This window comes from Protopterus annectens, chromosome 4.part0 (assembly GCF_019279795.1).
Source record: "Protopterus annectens isolate FY-2018-M chromosome 4.part0, PAN1.0, whole genome shotgun sequence".
Classification (NCBI taxonomy): domain Eukaryota; kingdom Metazoa; phylum Chordata; order Ceratodontiformes; family Protopteridae; genus Protopterus; species Protopterus annectens.
Window position 1 is genome coordinate 1897119199 of NC_056733.1, and position 18849 is coordinate 1897138047.

At 36.5% G+C, this 18849-nt stretch overlaps 1 protein-coding gene across 1 annotated transcript in view; it reads right to left on the reverse strand.

Moving 5' to 3' along the window:
- SLC6A7 (solute carrier family 6 member 7) overlaps positions 1-18849 on the reverse strand; it is a 1098089-nt gene that overhangs the window by 519307 nt on the left and 559933 nt on the right. The window contains exons 6-7 of the mRNA XM_044069564.1: positions 15892-16026; positions 5040-5143 (exon numbers count right to left, since the gene is read on the reverse strand). Of these exons, the coding sequence (XP_043925499.1) occupies positions 5040-5143; positions 15892-16026 (239 nt within the window). The remainder of the gene's footprint in view (positions 1-5039; positions 5144-15891; positions 16027-18849) is intronic.

Sequence of the window (18849 nt, forward strand, 5' to 3'; positions counted from 1 at the left end):
ATTACTCTAAATCACATATGTTATATCAGAGACATGGGATTACTGGTGATATTTTTCTGATATTGTCCATGATTGTGTGTGCTTCATTTAATGTTGTCCATGATCCTTTACCTTTGTCCCACTTGCTGGAGAGCTCTGCTGAGATTACACTCATATTCAGGCAAATCAGTTTGCATAGTTTCACAATATGCACCCTACCCCAATTGCATAGAACATCCCCGATAGATGTCCTCTGCATTGTTCATGTAAGGATGCTTATCACACACAGAAATTTTCCCCATTGTTATATCACCTTGTGTGACAGTCACATAATACACATTTTTATTGTGCAGTCCCTACTGTACCATATTGATATGTGATTGGTACTGCTGCCACAACTGTCTTCCATTCACATGCTCTCATCTTCTGTACATTCGGTTGTTTTACTTGTCTTCTTTCCCTGTGTTGATTCCTACAATTCATCTGTGTGTCCCTATTCAATACGCACACTTCCCTTGAGTATTTATTGTACATGGTAGTCCATGTACCCTTACAGACTGTTTATACAACTTTGATACAGAATGCCAGGAATGGGATTTCACAATCATCTGCAGTGTATACACTGTCTTGTACTGTGTTTAGACCACATACTAAACTATCAAGCGAAAAGCTGACCCACCAGAAAGAACACAACCCAACTAATGTATAGTAGATTTATTATTAAGAATGAGCACAAAAGACATTTACACTAGCTACATTGTGTCTCTTTGGATCTTGCAACTTGTCACATACTAAACTATCATACCTCTCAACTGTCCACATTTTCACAGGATGCCCAGATTTTTTCCTTATACCTTTTGGTCTGTTCCTTAGAAAATGTGTGGCTTTCTGCCACATCACTGGGATGATCTCAGGATTGATGTCATGAAATAATTACATGCATTTGAGTTTCAGACTTTAAATCCTTCAGAAAATGTATCTTAATACAAACCTTGTTATTCTAGCATATTTCTAATTTTAAAAGAGCAAATATGTAAAGAATGTCCATATTTCTGGGTCATTGTCCCCCATTATGTTTGACTTTGTCCAGATTTTCTGTACTAAAAGGTTGAGAGAGAGCTATAAGAGCTATATGTTAACCCCTGGTGATTATTGTAGCATTCCACACAAACACACTAACCAACTATGCTCTGGTGTAAATAGGTTTGCAATCTGTGTTGCTTTCAGTGGTTTCCTGGCTGGCAAAACTGTTGCCAGTGATGAAAATGTGCTTATTTATGTTTAAACCCGGTGCGTGGCATGAATACATCATTAACACTGCTGCTCACATCGCATCACCGCGTACACATGTAAACTCCATGCAGGCTTTGCGCAAAGTCTATATGAAGTTTACTGAATCCCAGGGTTTACTGGAAATGAAGGCTAGTTGTTTTGATTTTCCTTGATTCAATGTAGAAAGCAACCAGCTATGTTTTCTGTTTCCAAGAAAACATGAGATTGAATTTTAAACATGGGAGCAATTATTATCTATACTGTTATATAATGATTGTTTTCCCTTTGTATCTGTAACCCTCTTACCTTTATCTCAGTATATTGTTAATTCTATAAACGTTCCTGCAAATAAACTTGCTATGCCCTCATACTGAGTGATCTTTTTTTTTTGTTTATCGAGAATATGTTTATTCACAATTTCCCATTCAGTTTTATGATGTAATTATAGAATGCCTTGTTGCTGCTTTCAGTTCTTGAAATAAAACTGAGTTTACAGTTAAAGCTCAATGATTTAATAAGAAAAAATGGTAGTTTCTGTCCTATTTTTTGTTTGTTTGTTTGTTTATACATTTTCTGTCCAGGGTCATTTTTGAAAACTAAGTAGTACCTCTTTTTTGTCTTGCATATCTTACTAACTTCAGATTCTTCCTAAGATTTTTCTTTAATTTACCTGCATACTTGTGAATTACCAGTATGTGGTCATGAATGCAGAATTTAACTGTATCTTAGAATTCAGCTGTAATATTCAGTGTCAGATAAGGATTGTATTCTTACTGATTTTTTTTTTATCCTTGAGTTTAGTCAGGAAGTTGTCATGCTCTTTAGAGGACATACACAGTATCTGACACTTTCCTTTACTATTTTATTTAATACAACTTGTATTAATTATAAGCATTTCTAGCCCTGAGGTGTTTTCTTTTTTCTGGCTTTTAGATGTTCTTTTATAAATACTGAAACACTACCACCACCTGTCCATTCCAAACTGCCCATTCCAAACTGCAACAGTGAAACGTCAAATGTCCATGTCTATTAAACGGAATTCCATCACACAGTTCTCAATCCCCAACTTGTCCAAAAGGGGGTACCTTAACTAAATTCAGATAAGCTGCCTCAAATACCGGGTTAAAGTTTTCCATCTGTGTAACCTCAGCATTACACAAGCAGCTGTTCTCCCATCTCTCAAGAGGAAGCATGCTACCAATCCAAAATGGACTTCATCCAGTGTCTGTTCAGAGAAAAACAAACTGCTCACCTTATTTTTTCAGCAGTTGACACCATAGCTGCAGTTTCCAATAAATAAATGGCTTGTGTACAAACAACAGGGCAGTAGATAAGGATGAAAACTTGATAAACATTCTTCATAACTCACATATTTCCCTATGTTCTGTTGACTCATTCTCCACTGACTCATGATTCATCAGTTTTTGAACATCAAGAAACAAAATCAAAATTTCACAAAAACATAAACAAAATATTTTTTGCAAAGGGAAAGCCCCCTGCACTCACATGCAAGGTCCACCCCCCATATACCCATGCAGATTTATATATACCAACTGCACAGCTGCACTACAGTGGGGAAAAGTGAAAAATAAACACCCAATTGCACCCTGCTCACATAATACAAATGCATGTGTTGCTGTTACACCTCGAGTAAAATAAATTGCACAAAATCCACTTGAAGTATAGTCTAATCCTCTGTTATTACTACCCCTGTGTAAATCCTACCACATCAGATTGACTCCAGCTTCCAATATATTACTGCTTCAACCGATCTTCTGTCACGGAATTCCACAGCTAAAATAAAGTAAAATATTGCAGCCAGTTCTAGTAATTGCTAAAATAACAGCTGCAAAGGCAATAGTGTCATTGTGCAGATAGCAAGACATTCATTTTTTGATGTGTTTGTTTTTATAGATTGACTGGTTCCTGGACCTTTTGCAACCATAACCTGGGTGCATTCCACACAAATTGTATACAAGTCACATAGTTCACTTCATCGCACAAAATTACATACAAGTCACATTTTCATTTCATGAGAGAGTTTACAAAATTACATACAAATTGAATCGTTCAGGTCTTAAGAAAGAATGCATAGAATTATTTGCAAATTATATAGTTCATTGCTGAACAGTTTGCACTGGGTTCTTCAAAAGTACATTCATACTTGAGAAATTCCCAGTGTGAGATAAGATGTAATCTGGTGTGCATTCAAAATATGCAGTTTGCACCGTGAGTCAGCATATGTATGTGGTGGAATATGATTGTAGTACATCATGAATTCAGAAAAACATAAAGGGATCAGAACTGTATTCAGAGGAGGTGGGGCCTTAGGATGTAGGGAGATGTATAGCTTACAAGAGATAGAGAAAGGTATGAATTGGCTGAGAACCTATTAAAAGTTCGACTTGGAGATGAAAGGGAGGTTGTATATCCACAAAATATGTTGGGAGGGAGGGAAGAGTGCCCAGCCTTTGGCACCTTCTTCAACAGAATCTAATTCTATTGAAACTAAGCATGTATAAAAATGAATATATTCTGACTGAGTTTGTCCTCTGACTGCCATTCACCCATGTGTTGGGTACCTTTGAAAGGTTTTCCTAAAAGAGACAAATGAGGCCATACATAGGCTATGTAGTATTTCCCAGCAGCTGTCAGCTAGGAAGTGTTTTTGGTAAGTGCTTGACTTCACACTCTTCTACTCTTCTGACATAAATAAACATCCAACAGCAGGACATTTAGATTTTACTGCACTATAACTTATCAGTGTTCCTGACCAACTTCTGATTCAATATATAATAGTCAACAAATGTTATGTTATCATGCAAACATATCAGAAAGCAAATCTCCAAAATGTCAAAAAAAAAAAAAAAAAAAAAGATAAACAGCCTCACAACAGCTATTTGAAGGACAGGTGCCATAAAAATCTATAGAGAGATTTTTACAGAGAGAAAACAATTCTGCATTCATTTTTCATGTAACAAAGCCTGGGAACTTTACGGGTTAGTCAAGAAAGTGGTAACCATTTTTCATCTTGGTAACCTAGGTAATACAAAACTAACTGAAGTTTCTCCACATTAGGAAGATACATTACAAATGGGAGACATAATACCTGATGGAAGGACCAATTTATTACTGAATGCTTCCTCCATCTCTGTAATAAACATAAATTTCAATTACATGTAAAAAACAGTGATACCTTCAATTACTTTAAAGGCAAATCATGGCAATTAGATGCAGGCCTGTAACTTCATCCTAAGCCTCATTTGTTTTGCCTTGCTAGAAGGAGGAGCCTGAGGAGGGTGAGTATTGGCAAAGTGATTATGGTCCATAGATGTAATTCCATGAATCTCAAACACTCATAAAAGATTATCTCAAAACTCATGTAGTTTACTTTTTTGTCTGAACAGTTTGGCATGTTCTGATTTGACTTTTTACATAAAAAGTAATGCATGACCATTTCCTGGCTGTGCCTTTAATTAGTGATTCTGTCACCAGTGACCTACCCATGGAACCAATATGTAAATAAATAAAAAAATAAATCCATGGGATTATTTTACAAATAAACAAGTAGAAATTGCTATTCTGCCTCTGGTAGTGGTACAAATAACATGCTTTTGATTTATAATAAACATTTATAAATATAGTACAAATCAGAATGCAGTTAATGGCTATATTTATATTTTATAAATACATCCATATGTACAGTGGTAAGAAAAATAGCTTCATAATGTCACATCTGTATTAAAGGCACAGTTGTACTTATTTTTAACTGAGAACAGAAAACTTACCTGTAAATGTTTTGATGGAAAGTATTGTATGATGCAAATGTCAGCAGGCCACCAAAACCCACTCCTAGTGAATAAAAAATCTGCAATGCAGCTTCAATCCATACCTGCAGGAGCATAATAAAAAAAAGGTGTCAAAACGTGAAGACTGTCTAGGAGAAATCTTACTACCTGTAGAGGACATAATGGTATTCTGGACATGTTGACACAGTGTAGCAGACTGTGATATGTTCTTGAATAAATAATGTGACTTACAGTAGCATAGCTAGGGTGGAACAAAGGCAACTTCCCAGAGTGCAAAGTGTTAGGGTGCACAACTGGCCATCCAGTCTGATTGTTCTTTAGTGAATATTGTCGTTTAATAGCCAGTGTTGCATTTGCAGTGAAATCTGAGTGCAGCATTAATCTGTTTTTTTTTTTTTTTTTGTTTGTTTTAGGAAGGAGGGTGGAGAAATGGGACCTGATTGTCTCCCACATTTCAGTGGCCTCAGTTACATGATCGTGGAATTTTTTAAATTGATTCTTGGCTGATCAGGGATGGGATGAAGATGCCGAGACAGGTCCTGCATTTCAGTTCCACCAGCCACCCCATCAAAGACCTTCTTTTTTGTTCTATGCTCCTCAATAATAGAGGAGCAATATCATGGAATGGCTTGGGCAGTAAATGAGCCATCTAGGCCTCTGGTGACAGAGTTTACATTATGGACGCCATCTGGTTAGCAGACATCCTCCCAAAGACAGTGGAGTATGCAGTGAAAGAATAATGACAGGCCCCAACACTGTCCTTGATGTGCAGGTTTCCCTGTTATAACTGTTTGATTTGGGAATTCTGTGCTGTACCTGAGCTAGGGAATTGCTTCTGTTGTATTACTTTATTTAGTTTTAAATTTTATTTTTCTGTGCTTCCCTTTTTGAAAGTTCATTGGTAGGACAGGGTTACAGTCACCTGCCAGGAAACTATTTAATCAATGTTTACAATGACTTGCATTGCTTTGCAAGTTTTTCCCGATGTAGTTGTTTGACATGGAAACTCTGTGTTGTATCTACAGCATTACTTCTACCGTTATATTTTAATTAGTTTTAATTTTGATTCTGTGTTTCCTCCTGCGGTCCCCTTTTTGTAATTTCATTTCATTGGTGGTTGAAGGTGTCTGCTGCCAGGATGCTAGTTAACCATTGCTTGTAGCGAGCTGGAATGTCTTTTAAAGCAAATGAGCACATATCACATGATATGAAAGATGCAAAGATGTGCCTTTGTATCATTTACTTCAGGAGCATGAGTGGCGGGAAATCAGCTGTGTTTATTAGTGATTAGCTAATGTGCGAAACTCAGATCAATAACTTATTGGAGAACAAACTTTGTCTACCAGGGTATTACTGTGCAGATATTGCCTGGTAAAAAGCAAGTCTGCGTCTTCATGGCAACTCAATATGTTGTTGTGATGCACAGACTGAAAAAGTAAAGGGATGCCATTTTTATGCTCCTAAAATATGACTTAGCTGTTTAGCGAGCATAAGACAAAAACAAAAGTTAAAAAAAGAAAAAAATAATAATAAAAAAACAGCTATCAAAGGTAACTACTGCAGCAGCATTTACAAGGACTTGCCATTTTACTTTTCCTCATTAAGCATAGCTTAAAAATCTAGATTTTGTGAGAAAAATAAAGAAAAATGTAATGCAATTACATGCGCATATATGTGTCTGTGCATCTGTGTGTGTTTGTATATGTTTCTGTGAGGGAGAGAGTAAGTAAGCAAGATAGACAGTGTTTACCTCTTAACTTTTCTGTGCAGCAAGAGGCTTTTCATCAACCTGCAATATCAAAACAATAAGTAATATGAAACTTTGATGTCTAGCTATATTGATTTATTGTATTCCTCTGTGATTTACTAGAAAATCCAACATTGTGTAAGGGACAGGTGTGTGTGTGTGTGTGTGTGTGTGTGTGTGTGTGTGTGTGTGTGTGTGTGTGTGTGTGTGTGCGCACACCTCTTTATGTGTGTGTACATTTCTATACTTGTATAACTTAGATTTTGGATATAAAATACTGTCTTCAACAACTAAATTTTCTATAGCAACTTTGAAACATTAGGCAGACAAACTATTTTACATAAAAATATTAAAAAAATGTATACATCAGTTTTAAAAAAAGCAAATTTAATATTATTTAACAGATGGTGCATTATCTAAGAAAATAATGCCTTCCAACATGGGTGATGTAGGGGAAATAATGGACGTAGAGGAGTGGGGAGCCCCCTACCCTGCTGTGTTGGACCTTACAACACCCCTGTGTTGACCTTTACTTTCCTAATAATGCTCACCCTGTCAGATATTAATGCTTGTTTGCTCTAAATTCAAATAAAAGCACTTGGCTTTGCCAAGGATTTACTGTGGAGGCTTTATTAACATTACTGAAAGGTATGTAAGTAATGTATACCACCCTTGAATAGCATGAAGTAACATTACCTAGCAATATCAATATCTAAGCAAGGCATGGTAACTTCACATTTGTATACAAGATGGCGCTTTAAGGTTGTGTGTCATACAGCTTATATACAGCACATGTCCACAATATCTAACAAGATACTTGTTTTGAACTTCCAATAGTATAGTGCCTAAAGAAGAGTAATACTATATAGGGTACTATTTTCTTCAACATTATCATCAACCACCTTTTTACTTTGGAGTTGGAATATCATGTCAACTAACCACAGTTCTCCTGATTCAATGTCAATCTCCTACCTTCTATGACAGTCACATCCTCCTGCATAAGGTCTTCTCTCATAGAATTTATCCATCTCTTAGCTTGATGTCCTTGTCTCCACTTAACTTATTCCTGTCTCTTCCAAATCTGCCTTAGCAAATCAGTTATTTTCCTGCAGTTATGACTGACCAAAAAAAATTGATCCCTTTAACGTTTTCTGCGATTGGGGCTACTTTGGCTTCTGCTGTGATGTCCTTGTTTCTTCATCTATCCCATATTGTACATCCTACTATCCATTTGGTTACTTCATCACTTCTAGCTTCTTCAGCTGATCAGCCTTCTCTTCCAAGGTTTCTGCATCATACACTAGTACTGTTCGCACCACTGTTTCATACACCTTACTTTTCTGCTTCATTGGTATTCTACTAGTACTCTCTACCCCACCATTTTACACAGTTTGGATGAAGTGTCTCTGATTGTAGATTTGACATGCTCACCCACACCTCACAAATACTTGAAGCTGTTAACTTGTTCCACTTTTTTCCCTTCTATCTCAGCTTTAACTCATTTACTCCAATCGAGCTCAGGAAGTTTGCACTGTAATTATTCCAATGGGCGGAGCCTAAGCCGTTTGACAGAATCAAATTATGTCCTCACATTTCAAACCAAATGTTCTTTTCTCTGGAACCGTAAGGGTTATGAAAGAAGTATAAATAGCAAACTCTTCAGCACAAACTATTTTTATAGTGGTAGTATTATTTAGGTTCTAGGTCTTAAACCGAGTTTTATAAATCACAGTAAACACAGTAACTATTACATTTGCAATATTTTGTAAACAATTTCTCAGCAACCAGTCAAGTTGCACACATACTGTCAAAAGCATTTTATTTATCTAGCTGAGAGTTTTCATATGAAGCTAAGGAGTTCTGTATGTATTACTTGATTGCTGAAATATTTAGAAAAATTTTAAAATTATATCTCTATAAATTAATATCATAAAAACAACAGTTAATATCTATTTACCTGCACTAGACAGAGGTGAAATATTAATGCAGTTGAGTTTGTCATTGTGTGATTATGAAGTCTTTTAAAACAGTGTGCATAGCATGGTTTTGGAATTATTGATACAAATATAAACAAGCAATATCTGATGCCTAGAGGTTTCAGTAGGAGTTAACTGAAGATGCACCTGAAGGCATCACTCGGATGTAATGAGTTAATCATCATCTTCTGATTATCCCATTTACTGACATGACCACTGCCTTAACTGTACTCCATTCTATTCCATGTGCCTTCAGTTTTGTATTCCAGTCCTCTATCCTTTGCTGGACGTCCTGCTCAGACTCTGCATGTAGTGCCACATCAGCTGCATACACCAGCTTTGTTGATCTGACCACTCTAGTCCCCTCAACCTGCTTGCTGGAATACTCCGTCACCAATACAAAGAGGAGTGAGCTTAGAGCTGACCCCTGATGCACACCACTCCCACTGGGACCTCCTTTGTGAACAGGAGATCTGTTCTTACTTTCATCATTGGGGTCCTGTACATAGCTTGCACTGGTTCCACCAATGTTTCTTGGCTTCATTCCATCCCAGGACTTCTTTGGGAACCTCTCATATGCTTTTTCCAATTCTATGAATGCCCATTTGGATTGGACTCCACCTTCTTCTCTATTATCTGCCTCACTGTAAATATTGTGCTAATCTTATTACATCCTGATATGAAAAGAAAAGGCTCATCACCTATCTACTTTTCTACTACTTTATTCATTGATTTCTTTTACTCACCTTGTCTAGAACATCTCTAATGCCCACAGCTGTGAATATCTTCTTCGTTCTAGTACACTGTCACTGGAATGCTTTTTCCCCAGTTGCCTGGAATACATCTATCTATCTCTCTCTCTCTCTCTCTGTCTCTGTCTCTCTCTCTCTCTCTCCATACTGCAATGAGTACCCTCAGTAGCTACTTCTCTCCACATGATCCTATCTGCAGTGAGTTCGTCTAAGCCTACCTCTTTCCCTGACTTCATACTTCTAAGATGTGTTCTCCTTCCTGTTTCATTGTAAACTTGTGGTGGTACAGCTTCTGCAATGGTTCTCATTCAGAAGCTTCTTGGAAGTATTTATTTATTTATTTATTTATACATTTGTTTACTGGGTGTGTACAGTGGTCCAAAGACCCTTTTCTGGTGTGAACTATGTCTAGCAGGTAAATTTATTATACCAAATTGACATTAAGACATGTCTATGATGAATATAATCACCCTATCTGTCCTTTGGACTGTTGAGCAGTTTGTTGCTATCACCACCTATGAATAATGCCTGCCGAATATCTTCATATTCTTCTGATGTTGCATTTCAAACTGATAGAGATTTGTTGTGCCTTCTGCTGAATCACTTTTCAGAAGCTGGCAGAGTTTCTCTTATGCATTGCTCTTTGCCATTGTGACTGCTTACTTAGCCTCTTTGTTAGCCGGCCAGTATTCCTGCTTATCCTGATCCATCTTTTCTATCTCACTTTGTCCTGCATTACTTCTTTCTTATGGTAACTTCCTACTTCTTCATTCAACCACCAGCTTTCCACATGTACTTTATTTGTGTACATGGCTCAGCCACACATCAGTTCTATACTCTTCACATATGCTATTCTGAGAAGCTGCCTTACTTCTTGGATTGCAACTATTTTTTTTCTCTTCCTGAGGTGCTAGAACCCTGAGTATTTCCCTCAACTCCTTTGCTTTCTCTTTAATCAATTTCAACGTATTCAATCTAGTCTCCATTGACCTCAAAACTGTCTTTGACTACTGCTTGCTGCTGATTTTGGCTGGCAGTGCTCTGTACTTACTTTTTCACTTGGGATGACTTTGCAGTCTCTGAGTTGACCTCAGTGCCATTTCCTAAAGAACAGGAAGTCTATCTGAGTTACATGTGACTGTCTCTCCTGGTGAACCATGAGTTGACCACCTTTATGTGGTTTGCTAGACAAATGTCTTGAATGACCTCTCCTCTGTTATTCTTATTACTCTATCGAAAGGCAACCCGGACAATCCATACCTCTCAACTGTCCAGATTTTCACAGAATGTCCAGATTTTTGCCTCACATTTTTTGTCTGTTTCCTTATAAAAGTGTGGTTTTTCTGGCAAATCCCTGAGTATTGAAGTCAAAAAATGACAGACTTTTGAGATTTATACTTCATTCTGCTCAGAAAATACATGCTAATGCAAAAACTGTTATTCTGTCAACTTCCTAAGTTTGTAAGAGCAATATTTAAAAATGACCCTATTTTGGGGTCTTTGCCCCCCCCCACATTATTTATGAGAGGTTAAGAGATATGCAGGCAATCCCCATATCATGCCCTGTCTGTCTGTCCTAATATGAGCATTCGGGTTACCCATTATCAAGACCATCTCCTTTTGTTCGACTTTATTGACAAAATCATGCAATTGCTGCATGGAAGCTTTCTCTTCCTCACCATCACAACCTGTTGTAGAGCACTGAGCAGATTTCAAGATCTCAGCATAACTTTATACTGAAGACAGGTTACCATGAATCTGTGACTGATTCTAATGACACTCATCAGTAAGTTTCACCACAATGACCAGAGCAGTTTAGTCTGTCTGCTACTTGAGCAGTAGACTTGATCCCAGGCCATGAGATTTTGCTGCACTGTGCTTTCACCTGATCTCCTGGATACACAGACTATCCACTCAGCTGCTTACTAGCATACCAATCACTTCTGAACTGTATCACATCAGTGAATCTATATTCATTGTAACAATCCTTAGTTTTATTCTTGGCAGGTTGATTGGTTTTAATCTGTCTTTCACTCAGCAGAGCTATCCTAGGTAACCCAGTCTGGGCAGCTGGACTACTGGCAAGTCAAGCAGCTCTGTAACCCAGGTATGCTGTGTTTTATGACTGATACACATTAGGCATGTAGACCTCTTCAACCATTAGCTTGGGTCACTGGTATAGATCAGAGTAGACTGGGTCTTCTACCCACTTAGCAACAACAAATATTTATGCCCTTTTTTGGTGATAACTAATGAGATCACATCATCGTTTGCCATATAAACAATGCTGGGTGGATAGCTCTGCCACAATATGTAGCCTGTGGTCCATGTCTTCTTGTCTATAGGATTCTATGTACCACAGTTTATATGCTTAAACCACATAGTCCATGTGACGTATCCCTGAAAGGAACTATCTAGAGTCTGTGCTGCTGCCCACAATTCCATATATTTTTAGGTGCCCTCTAATGGCAGACCTCTCAAGTACATTAGTAAATTTAAGAGAAGTAATAGCATTACCATTAGGTTTTATGCCACAATGAGGATTGTTTGTGTCCAAATATGTAAATACTATGACATAACTCAGCCTTTTACCAATATTTTTAACATGTTTATTTTTGTATGGTACCCCATCTGAGTGTGCTGTATATTGTATAGTTGCAAATGAAATTATTTTCAGGTGGCTGATTCCTAAATACATTATTTGTTGTAGTGAACAGATTTTTCTAGTTATGCATATCCTGTTGGGGAAAGGAACATCTTAGTGTGTTTAAATGTATCCTGCTTAATGAAGTCAGGGCGACAGTTTATAAATGCAAATTTTAACTGTGCTTCAACAATATTGATTTTTGGAAGATCTTCAAACTGAGTCACTTGGAGGGGAAGTGGAAGGACAAAGTGAGTGTGGAAAGAAGAAACCACAAGCACAAATAAGGACATCACTTATTCCAACAGAAAAGTCAGGGGATGTGCCTGATGCTACAGATCTTATATTAGTGAGTTCAATAGTTGAAAAAAAGATTTTTCAACACAAGTATAGGAGCAAGGGAAACACACAACAAGGCTAGAAGTAGGTAACCAGGATTTATTATAATTTGAAAACAGTGATTTCTTCACTAATACTTGTGTATTTGTGGGTGTATGCTTAAAAAATCCATTCACCTCCACTTCTGATGCTATGAGACATCGTAACACAAGCGCTTGTATCACAAATGCTCAATCATCCAAGCCAGAAACATGCAGATCACATTGAAGTAAATGCAAATGCTCAAAACAAGATTATCCTGTAGGGGGTTGAGACCCCTACACTCCTTATGTTATTTTAGCAATCTAAGGTAAACACATATGGGGAAGCTACTTCCAACTCATGCATAACTACAATGTGTGCTTGTGGGGGACAGCAATTTTATCCATGGCCCGGTAAATATAAAGAGGCTTAACACACACACACACACACACACACACATATATATATATATATATATATATATATATATATATATATAGTCTCCTGCTTCAGATACTGCCCTTGTCAAATATGTTTCTGTTAAAAAGAAAAAAAAATGAAAGTGGTGGGGACTTGTGAGGGAATTTATTTCTTCATAATGATTTGACAGAAGCAGATACATTTTACCTCAGTTCAGCCAACAGTCCTAAGATAAATTACCCTGAAGCAAAAAAGGTAATTTTGTATTATTCACAACAATCTGTTGGCAGACTTAGAATTCCAAAGAATTATCGTACAGATACAGAAATCTTTTCTTGAGTTGTCTAACAGTACCAAAGCAAAAAAATAAATAAAAAATAAAATAAAGAAAAATGGATACACTAATATAAATCTGATCATGCCCTCTACCACTGAGTCATCCACTACAGAAATTCAGTGATTCTTCGGAGTATTTTAAGTAAAAGAAGATTTTTGTATTAATTACTGGTTTGAATAAGGAGTGGTTGTAGTTAGCGTGGATGGCATGGAATTTGCAATTATAAACAAAAAATGTTTTTTGAACACATTAAGTATGAACCGTATTATTGTTCATGCACAAATTAATGACATGAGGACTTTGTCTGCTTCACATGTACAAACTGGTTGAGAATATTATTTAACCTTACCCAGTGGGGTTCACCATCAGTTTGGATGGAAATTTCCATTTACAGTTTCATAGTTTCCAATGACGGCATTTATTATTTCCATATATCTTGGCAATCTCCCTTCAATTCCTGTATTTAATTAAACTTTTATTTGCACTAAGAAGGTGCGTATGACAGATATGAGTGCAAGCTACTTTATATAACCATCTGATTATTTTATTCTCAGATTTTCAGTGAGAAATAGTTCAGTATGACAGCTGTAAGGTGCATGAAAAATGAATACTAAGACAGAAACAAACCTACTGACGAATCTTTGAGTGGTAGCACTTACTTGTTGTATTTATATGCATACATATTCTATAAGTTTCATTAATTCCTTAGTGCCTATTTTTATTATTTTTATTCGTGTCCTACACATGAAGCATAGTAAAATTAAAATTATAAATGTTACAGCTAGGAGCCTTAAAAATCATTTTCAACAAAATGGAAATAATTGGTTATCCATGCCATGGTGAGCCATCAGCTCCTTTGGCATATAGAAAATGTGCAACCTTTTTAAGTGTACCCAAATTACCTTAAAGTTCATTTCACTACCTGGAATGATTGTGCAGTATTTTATCTCGCATATTCTCATGATTCTAATTGAGAATAAATACATTTATCATTTACCCGTGCTAACTTCAGAAATACCTGCCTATTTGACTTCATGTTACAAAATTCAGGATTTTAACTCCATGAATTCTGCTGCACATAGCAGTCATTTTGCATTACACACCCCAGAAAAACTTTTCATGCGCATATTATGGAAATCATTTACACATCCTGTACATATTGTAAAAATGATCTATACATACCGTATATATGATGGAAATCATATGCACATACTGTACACTTTGTGAAAACTGGTAAATGTAAACAGAAAATAAAGGTATTAACTATTAATGGAATTCTAACAAAATAATATGCTCTACTAATATCCATTTTTTCATCAGGTAGGTTCACTGAATGCAAAGTCCCTTTTTAAAAGCAACCTGAGAGAAATGTTTGGTTAAGTGACTTCCTCACGGTCATACAGTTGGTAAATGAGAACTGTGGGAATAAAACATTGTACCAGAGGAATTGTAGCTGCCTGTGGTAGTGGTGCTGCAGTAGCACTGTCGCCTCACAGCAAAATGTTATCCCGTTCGATTCTCAGCTAGAGCGTCTTCTGTGTGGAGGCATACGTGAATGGGCGTGCCTTCATTGAAGGTTGTGTGTCAGGGCTGGTAACTCGGCATGTAAAAATCCACTACCAAACATTAGCGGACCGGAATTCCGCTGTGACGACCCCTAACCAGGATAAGCTGAAAGACACAACAACAACCAGAGGAATTGTAGCTCATAGCCTTAGCCCTCTATATCAATTGCAAGACTAATTGCTCGATACCCTTATCTTCAAGAGAGAAAAGCAAATCTGGTTTACTAAATGAATCAGTACCTAGATAGGGTAACTATAAAACTGTAACCAATGAAAGTATCTCACACTTCCTGATTAACCATTCCCTCTGATGAACGAACATAAAAATGTCATTTATGCTGTCTACTGCATCACATTTAACTCTGAAAGTAGTCCTGCTACTTTTGTCCCATGATGTTTAATGTATTTTCTAATAATTTTCCCTGATATTTAAAATTAAATTACCTTTTATCCTTTGTTCCTAATTAACCAATGAATCAACCATTTAATTAAATAGCTCATTTTTACTTATATTTGCCTCAAACAAATTTGAGAATTACTAATAACACATCACTAAACTCATACAGAAAAAAAATTATGAAAACTACCTTTAGAATGCAATTATATTCACTGCCCTGCTAATTTTGAGGTTTCTCTATGTCGGGGAAGCTAATTCTCTTACCACAGCATCATTGTCTGAAAATACTGTCTCCAACATAAGCAATAGGCAATATCTCAAGTTCTGCTTCATCTACATACATAAATATCAATCAGAAACAAAAATACTTATTCTTATTATGATGGACATTAATTCTTAAAATATCATATTATGTAAGAAACTTGTGTTAAGTATTTCATAAGCAGAAGTAAATGCTATGTATTCTGAACATTCAACAGGAAACTAATAGAGAAAGCAGTATTGCAAAATATATTTTTTTAATTAAAAAATTGTAGCAAATATTTTCTTCATATTTCAATATTCAACTATATAGTCTTGTATTTTTGCATTTGCTGGCACATTAAAATTTGAAGAAGTGATGGACTGTCTCACCTTAGATGTTAATAGATGTTTGAATTCGGGTGTAAGGTAGAACTTGATCCCCTTCCAGGCTCCTTCCAGAGTCACTCCACGTATTAGTAACATGACCAGGATAATATATGGGAATGTTGCAGTAAAGTATACCACCTAAACACAACAAAAGACAGCAGCTTATCATTAAAAAGTGATTAGGCTCTGTACGGCGTGGTGACCTGAAAACAATATCTTCAAGTATGACACAGAGAGGAGGTCAATAAAAGGCTATATTAAGTGTCACATGATATGAGACATGCATTGGAACAGCCATAGTAACATGGCCCTAATTCAGTATATTTGAACTGTGTTATATCATGCAAAACAAACTCTAAACCAAAAAAGGTTTTCAGTGGTAGAGAAGGTGACCCATGGTTCCAATGAAAGTATTCAAACAACATTCCGGAATGGAAAGGAAATTGCCAGCTGAAAGAGGCTATAGCTGCCCAGCATCTTAGCCAAAATCCCATTCATAGGGGACTATGGTGTCTCAGCACCCTAGCCAAGCTCCCAGACAAAGCTGCCTCCAACCAACAGTGGTAAAGTATTTGAGATGTATACCTTGAAGAAGAAAATTTAGGAGCACAGAATGTAAGATGTACAATTTTACATGATGGCATTTTTGCGAAAGATCCTTTAAAATGCTTCATTACTGTAAACAAGATATGAAAGGAAAGCTCTGTTCAGAAAAAAAGCTACATAGAAACATGAAATCATTTTGGAAAGCTGGAGCTGGGAGCATTTCAATGAAAAGTGAGTTGGAAAGTTCTTGATATAGATTTCATATCAAGGCTGCTGGCAGTAAAAGGAATTACTTGTTTGGATTAGTCACAGGTGGAAGGATATGAGATATACAGTGAAATGAGAGCGATGGGTATTGATGCAAGATAGCACAATGTACTTGCCAATAATGTCTGTATGGAAAATATGAAGACTGAGTTTGTAAGGATGCCTTTTCTTCAGCACCTTATTCATTAACTATTTATTAACAGGAAAATGGTATGGTCCATGCATTCTTTTCAGGAACAGCATGCCTTTGCCTGTCACTGTATATATATATATATATATATATATATATATATATATATATATATATATATATATATATATATATATATATATATACATATACAGCAAAGATTGAATAAAAACACAGGAACAGGATGAGGTGCAGTAAAAGAAGATAAGTAAACCAAAAAATAACAACAAATACCGCACTAACACGGCTGAGTACTGAAAAATGTTTATTCAAGATAAAATAAAATGTTAAAAGTAAGTGCTTTCGCGATTGCAACATCGCTTCATCATTGTAAAAATTAAATGAAACAGCACTCAATTTAAAATGAGACTAACCAATGAATTTCTAAAATCAATTAAGCCATGTAGAATAAAAGGTATAGTCACAGGAAAAACTGCACACAAGTTCAAGTTGCAAAACCTAAAAAATAAAATACTGGAAATTACACAAGCAAGAAAATATAAAATATCATGTGCATACATATGATATTGTACAGAAATAAAAGCTAATATTTGAGTGGACGTGCTTTCAGAAAAGGTTTGAGGCTAGATACCCCATTTAAACCAAGTGGATTCTCTGCATTAAACAGTAAAATCCATTTCAGTTCTGCAACTCCTATACGGTTAACAACATCGCCCCCTCTAGTTCCCACATCCAATAACTGCAGAACTACGATTAAAATTATGTCCTGGGCCATGCTGAATATGTGTTGTGCTAAAGCACTGGTCTCTCTTTTGTTTCTAATATCCTTGTAATGTTCCAGAATTCTATCTTTCAAATACATATTAGTCATGCCTATATAAAAGGCATGACAGACCTGACAGCTACTAAAATAAACAATGTCTAACTTGATTTTAAGTTTCACATAGGGATGTATATAAACAGAACCTGTAAGAATATGCTTACACCATACCTCCCAACCGTACTGAATTATTCAGTTTTTGCTGAGTTTTGGGGTCCAAATAATGGGGTGCCATGATTCCCGAGTGGCACCCTTCATTTCCAAATTTTTCCCTGTTTTTTTTTAAATTTTTTTTCCCAGTTTTTGAGCTGATGACATCTCATGCGCAATGATGTCAGCTCCATCAGCCTGTCAGAATTGAGTTCATGGGCTCACAATGTGCACACATTTCCGCCTGTTACTAGCAAGTGGGAAGTTAGATGCATTTATTTTAAGCTGGCTGCTTTCTGTTAAATTGCAAGCGGGAAGGACTGTTGGAATTCAAATTATTTTATGCTGACTTCTTTCTAGATAGTAGCGAGCCTGGCTGCTTTTGCATGTTATGTTAGATAGTAAGTGGGAGAGAAGTCTGCATAGCTGCTTTTGGTGTGGATACTAGCGAGCAAGATCGTGGGTACTGAGAAGTCTGCAGAGCTGCTTTCGCATGTTTTGGTGGATAGCGAGCAGGCACTGCTGGAAGAGGTATGGTGAATACTAGCAAGCAAGATCATTGGTACTACAGCAGTAAAACTGTGGTAGACTAGTAGAAGTTAAAAGTCCCTTATATTTGCAAATCCTGCAAGAAAATTCCTTTTACATATTGCTTTACACAATTCAATTTATGAAGTTACACGTGAAGAAATAATAAATGCTTATAGCTGCCAACTGTGGGTCTCAAAAACAAACTCTGGAAAGTGGTAAGACAGTTAATTTCTGCAAATGGAATAATATCCACAGCTTATTTTTCCCCAAGGATGTTATTTAATACTGTGTCACCCTCCCAAACACACACACACACACACACACACACACACACACACACACACACACACACACACACACACACACACACACACACACACACACACACACACACACACGCACACACACACACACACACACACACACACACTCTCACTTGCTACATATTTTGTGGTTTAAAACAAGATAAAAGCCTTCCAGTGCTTGGATTAGTTCC